At 33.3% G+C, this 5,485-nt stretch overlaps 1 protein-coding gene across 1 annotated transcript; it reads left to right on the plus strand.

The window, feature by feature from the left end:
• The first annotated feature begins 1,774 nt into the window (after nucleotides 1-1,774).
• Nucleotides 1,775-4,771, plus strand: LOC146938238 (FBD-associated F-box protein At1g60410-like). Its single transcript, XM_085752227.1, has 4 exons — nucleotides 1,775-1,951; nucleotides 2,067-3,098; nucleotides 3,234-3,539; nucleotides 4,318-4,771. Exons 2-3 carry the CDS (start codon nucleotides 2,079-2,081, stop codon nucleotides 3,534-3,536), a joined length of 1,323 nt encoding a protein of 440 aa, XP_085608353.1. The 5' UTR covers nucleotides 1,775-1,951; nucleotides 2,067-2,078; the 3' UTR covers nucleotides 3,537-3,539; nucleotides 4,318-4,771.
• The last annotated feature ends 714 nt before the right edge of the window (nucleotides 4,772-5,485 follow it).

Consider the following 5,485-nt stretch of genomic DNA (forward strand, 5'->3'; position numbering starts at 1 on the left):
CGCTGATGGTGTGAAGAGCAAAGTTCTTAATATTTGCCTATACGGCTATGATATTTACTACTCACAACTTAACAGGTTCTCAACCTAGAGTTTCTGGTGCACTTGTAAATGGAAGTGTGTTGTGATCACCAAAATATAAATGGAAGAGTCTTTTAGCTAACATAATTCTCTATAAGCTGCATATAAATGTCCAGATTCAATATAAGTGGATGCGCAAAAAATTAGTTTGCTTCTTGATATTCCACAAAAGGGTTTCTCGCTTCTTTGATCACATGATGGATAATAAGAATTAACTTCTAGCTTATATGATGTTCAAAAGCTTATATGATGTTCAAAGCTGAGATTTGAGTGAGTTAACTGTGTTCCCAACTTGCAAAAATCTTTTGTGCATCTAACGCAACGCACAACCAGTTTGAGTTAGTATCTACTATCTAGCTTACATGCAGTTTGCATCTGAGATTAGCATCATCTATTCAAAAATTCATACTATTTTTCCTCCTTCTCCCTTTGGTGGGAAATACGGGATATACTGGTGTGATTCTAATAGTGAAGTTTTCGGTGAAAAGTGTGTACGACAGGAATTTTGTTCAACAATAGATTAACAACTAACTATAACAGAAGCAAATGGAGTAATAAATACTTCTGCTGACTGTTTTAACTATACTGCTATCCCTGAATCTTGTATGCACATCTTAAGAGATTGTCCCATGGCCGGCAGCAGAGTGGCTTCCCTTGGTCAAAAAGGATATGCTGGTCAAACTCTATTCTCTTAATCTTCTAGTTTGGATTGATTTTATATCAAGTCCTCCTATGGTCACATGAAAAATGTTAGTTGGATCAATATTTTCTTTGTGGCTTGTTATTGGCTTTGCATTTGGAGGAAATAATAGAATCCATGAAACCAATTATTAAGAGCAGTGGCTGCCTCATATTTGTTGGTAATAGAGAAAGCTAATTAAGTTAAGGAGTTTTTCAGACAAAATCAAATTAATGGTGATCTCAACAGGATTGATAGAGTTAAAGCGGTGCAAGCCACACATTGGTTGGTTCAAGGGGAACGTGGATGGCGCGTTTAAAGGTATCGCAAGTAACGCTGGTTATCTGGGGTATCATTTGTGATGTAAATGGTCAGTTAGTTTCTGGTTTTAGTGCTCATATCAGTTACTCCTCTACCATTGTCGTCGAGCTTTGCCACGTCAGTTATGGCCTTGAATTTGCTTCAGATTTAGGTTTTAGGAATGTCAAGCTCTAAGTAGACAATGCTAATATAGCAGGAGTATTAATTTCTAGTTGAAGCATGATTGGACTGTGAAGGTCTCATGTGTCTCGGAACCAGAATGTTTTGGCTTCTCTAAGTAGACAATGTTTGAACCAGTGGGGCTTGTTAGTCTTATTATGTATTCAACTTATTATCATTTAAACTCAAAACTAAAGGTCATTGTTCTTTCACTTATTTAGTAGTATAAATAAGTACATCCATTGTAGAGTAAAATATTTAGGTGAAATAATAATTTGTATGATAAAAAGTAACGATAAACAATTATTTATGACTTATTTTATAATATTTTTATAAAAAAATATGACTCATTTTATAAAAATATTTGAGATATCAAGTTGGAGAGATTAGATGTTTATTAAATTAATAAACAGTTAATTTAGTTTTAAAAAGTTGTGATAAAAAATTATTTTTTTTAAACTCTTTATTCAAAGTTTTTTATTTGTCCATTACTTTTGTCAAAAATAAATAAATAAAAATTGTCCATTACTACAAGACAACATATTTTGTTTTGGAGTCTCCACTGAAACTTGTTAACTTCTCCCTTCCGCTCAAACCCTAGAAAACTTGAATTAACTATTGAGATCCGTTGTATCCGCTCATCACTCTCGTCCGTCCAGATTCATTCCACTCTTGCTTCAATTCAGATCAAATTTCTCAATAACTACTCATCAGGTATTTCTTATTTCTACCATTTTTCTCTGTTTAAAATTAAGCTTTAGAATTCCTCAATTTCTTCCATTGCAAAAAATAATAATCCCTTTTGTTTATACCTTTTTATGATTACTAGGCACAAATCAAAATGCCTAATTCAGCGGATGAAATAACGATTCCGCCACAACAGCCCACGAAGAAAGCTAAACTCAGCAGCGAGTGTGAAAATGAAGACAGACTGAGTGATTTACCCGAAAGCGTTATCCTCCACATACTCTCTTTTTTAAACGCCCAACACGCGGTTCAAACTTGCGTTTTATCCCCTAGATATAAAGATCTCTGGAAACGTTTACCAGCTCTTAAATTGCATTGCAGAGACTTTAGAACTTGCAAGATATTCACCAAATTCGTGTCTAAGATTTTATCTCTTCGCGATCCCTCAATCGCATTATACTCTCTCGATTTTAAGCGTCATATTGGTCGCTTAGAGCCTCACATACTTAAAAGGATTGTGAACTACTCTATTAAACACAATGTCCAGCGATTACGACTTAATGTCACTAGCGACATTTCATTAATTCCGACTAGCTTGTTTTCGTTTCAGAATTTAACACATCTTAAGCTTTCTTTTTACTTTGACGATGTCGAGAGTAAGACACAGTTTCCAAACCGTTTCAGTTTGCCAGCATTAACATATCTTAAGCTTTGTATGCATTCAAGTCATGAAAATCTGTTTCCGGATTCTCTTGATTTACCGGCATTAACTAGCTTGCATCTACAAAATTTCACATTTTCTGTTGGCAAAAATGAATGCGCCGAGCCATTTTCGACATTTAACAGGTTGAATAGTTTGCTCATTTCTAATTGTACTGTGAGGGTTGGACAAACTCTTCGCTTATCAAGTGCGACACTTGTCAATTTAACTCTGTATGATAACAAGTACAACTGTTACAAAATTGATCTACGTACTCCAAGTCTCTGTACTTTTACTTTTTGTGGTAATCCTTATCAGAGAATCTTTGGGCGCGATATTTCTTCTCTTAAACATGTAGATATTCATGCAGAAGTAGATTCATATTGTCGGGATTCGCCTCCTTTGTTTCTATTAAGTTGGCTCATAGAGTTTGTTGATATAAAATCATTGTCCGTCACTGCAACGACTCTTCAGGTACTTTAATCTGTAACATGTTTTGAGGCTATTTTTACTTTCTTAAGATTCATTTTTTTTTTTTTTTGTTCTGAAACTTCATCAAAAAATATTTGACTTAATTAGACTAATCCGCTTGTGCCCCTCATTGATTAGGTTCTTAACTTATATCCTGATCTGTTCAAGATTAAACTCCCTTCCTTGGGTAACTTGAAGTCATTGGTAGTGAAAGTTGACGAAATTCTATATGGATTTCGCTTGACACTATTTGAGGTCAAGTTACTGACAGTGAAATCAAAAAAAGAAGCTGCCAGGTTAAAAAAAGCATATGAATCAGGATCAGAACCGTCTCCAACAGTACCTGATGGGATAGTGGACTTCTTGTGTCAAAATTCGCCCTCAGCAGATGTTGAATTCATAGATTGCACAAAAAAAATGATTAGACCAAGACATTTATAATTGGTTTGTGTTATTTTTTTCTCTTTCATTCGATAACTAATTATTAAAGCATAAATTACACGTCTCTTGGATAAATAAAGAAATTATACAAATATACTAACATGATTCTGTGTAGTCTCAACTTTAAGTGAATGCTCTATAGTAAGAATTATATTGCTTGCTGATACTCTGAAAGTGTGTCTGTTTGCATCGCTTAATTAATCATTTGTGTTGCCATGTAAAAAAACTCTGTGCATTCTGAGTCACGTAGAGGAGCATTTTGATCTAAGGTTACAGGAACTTCTCAACTGAGATAAGTAATACAGTAGTTTTTCCAAACTTCAAACTAACAAAAAAGCCCAATACATTTTTTTATATTCATGGAGAATTTAATGAAGGGAACTTATGAAATATTTAAGGCAGATAAATTCATTTTAATTTGTGAGTGAAGTTGTATAAATATTTCAACCATTTATAAGATTATCTCATTGTTTTTCTTCATTTTAATAAGTGCTAATTGAATTAATTACATAAACTAACTTATAATATTCTATTATTTGTCGTTGATCATACAATTTTTGCTTATATTATTATCTCATCTATATGACTCTTGTTACTCACAACTTGCACCACTGAACTGGTGCTTAGTTTGAGTTCAAGTTGCCTGCTCCCACTTGAACTTACCTTATGAAATTCAAATGGAGCTTCTGGTACATTTGTAAGAGTCGTGTATGTGTTGGTAACAATTCTCTATAGATTCATTTGACTTCTTGCTTCTTACATGACCCTATTTGATCTACAGGAACCTGGTTGTTATGAGTCTTCAGAATTCAGATGCAATACAAGTATATGGACATACTTGGAAACTTTTATTAGAAGATATTAAGTGATCCATTATGTTGGGGTTATGGACAATGGTCCCTTTGTCGGATATTATTCATGAAGCTGTAGAAGCAATGGTACAAGACAGTTGAGAAAGTTGCGTAACAAGTGGCAGTGCAGGCCTAACAGTATTTAGTATTCAATATCGATGCAGGTTGAAGACTTGAAGTGCCAAATTTGTTTGCGTATGTGTTATTTGATGATTTTCCTTGAGTACTTGGGTTGTTCATTGAGATCAAAGTCTCCCTGCATGAATTTTAGAGATAAAACTTGGGTGATTGAAAAACTTGTGTCATACTAAGGATGGATGCTAATTTGAATATTTGTTTTGCTGGCTATTTTGAATATCAGTTTTGTAGTTTTGTGGTGTGCTAGTTTCGCATTTGATGATATTTTTGGCTTGTGATAACTGGTGAGAACATTTTTGATTATTCATAGGAATAGAGTTGTATCAAACTCTAAACATTTTGACCTCAAAAATTGAAATTAATTTGTATACGCTGTTATTGTAAAACTTTTTTATACACACAACCAATCAAATCCTATTATCATGCCACTTTTATAGGTTATTTTCTAAAATATCTCACAAATATCTATTTGACATAATTTGATTAGATAGATGTGTAAAACAGTTTTATACTGATAGTGTAGAAAATCGTTTTCCAAAAGGTGTCATGTGCATGTACTTATAAATAAAGGGAAATGCTAAAGAGTGATCTCCTACTTGCGTTGTTATTTGATACAAATTATCTGTCATTTACATTGCCTTGAATTGTGTTCTTATAGTTTATCTGCATATGCTATAGTTACCTTCTAGTTTCTCAACTTTACTTCAATAATTTGTTGTCAGACAAATCTCGGCTCACATAAAAGATGCATAAATTAAATTTGGTGTGGATTGTTGTTTTAAAATTTCAATTATTGTAAGATTGCTTCAAATTTGTCCTCTTAACAAGTGCTAATTTAAACAGGTTTACAAACTATTAGTATTCTATATAGTTGATCTTATGATTTCTTAGTCAATAACTAGTCCTTGAAGAGCAGGACTTTTAAAATAGACTATACAGCCATGATATTTACACTCACAC

This window comes from Medicago sativa, chromosome 3, assembly GCF_051527215.1.
Source record: "Medicago sativa cultivar Bolivia chromosome 3, Bolivia_mono, whole genome shotgun sequence".
NCBI lineage: Eukaryota > Viridiplantae > Streptophyta > Magnoliopsida > Fabales > Fabaceae > Medicago > Medicago sativa.

Excerpts from the sequence above, each read along its gene's own strand:
- LOC146938238 (XM_085752227.1), top strand. The coding sequence starts at position 2,079 with ATGCCTAATTCAGCGGATGAAATAACGATTCCGCCACAACAGCCCACG. Across the intron at positions 3,099-3,233 it reads TCACTGCAACGACTCTTCAG|GTTCTTAACTTATATCCTGA; the intron begins GTACTTTAATCT and ends CTCATTGATTAG.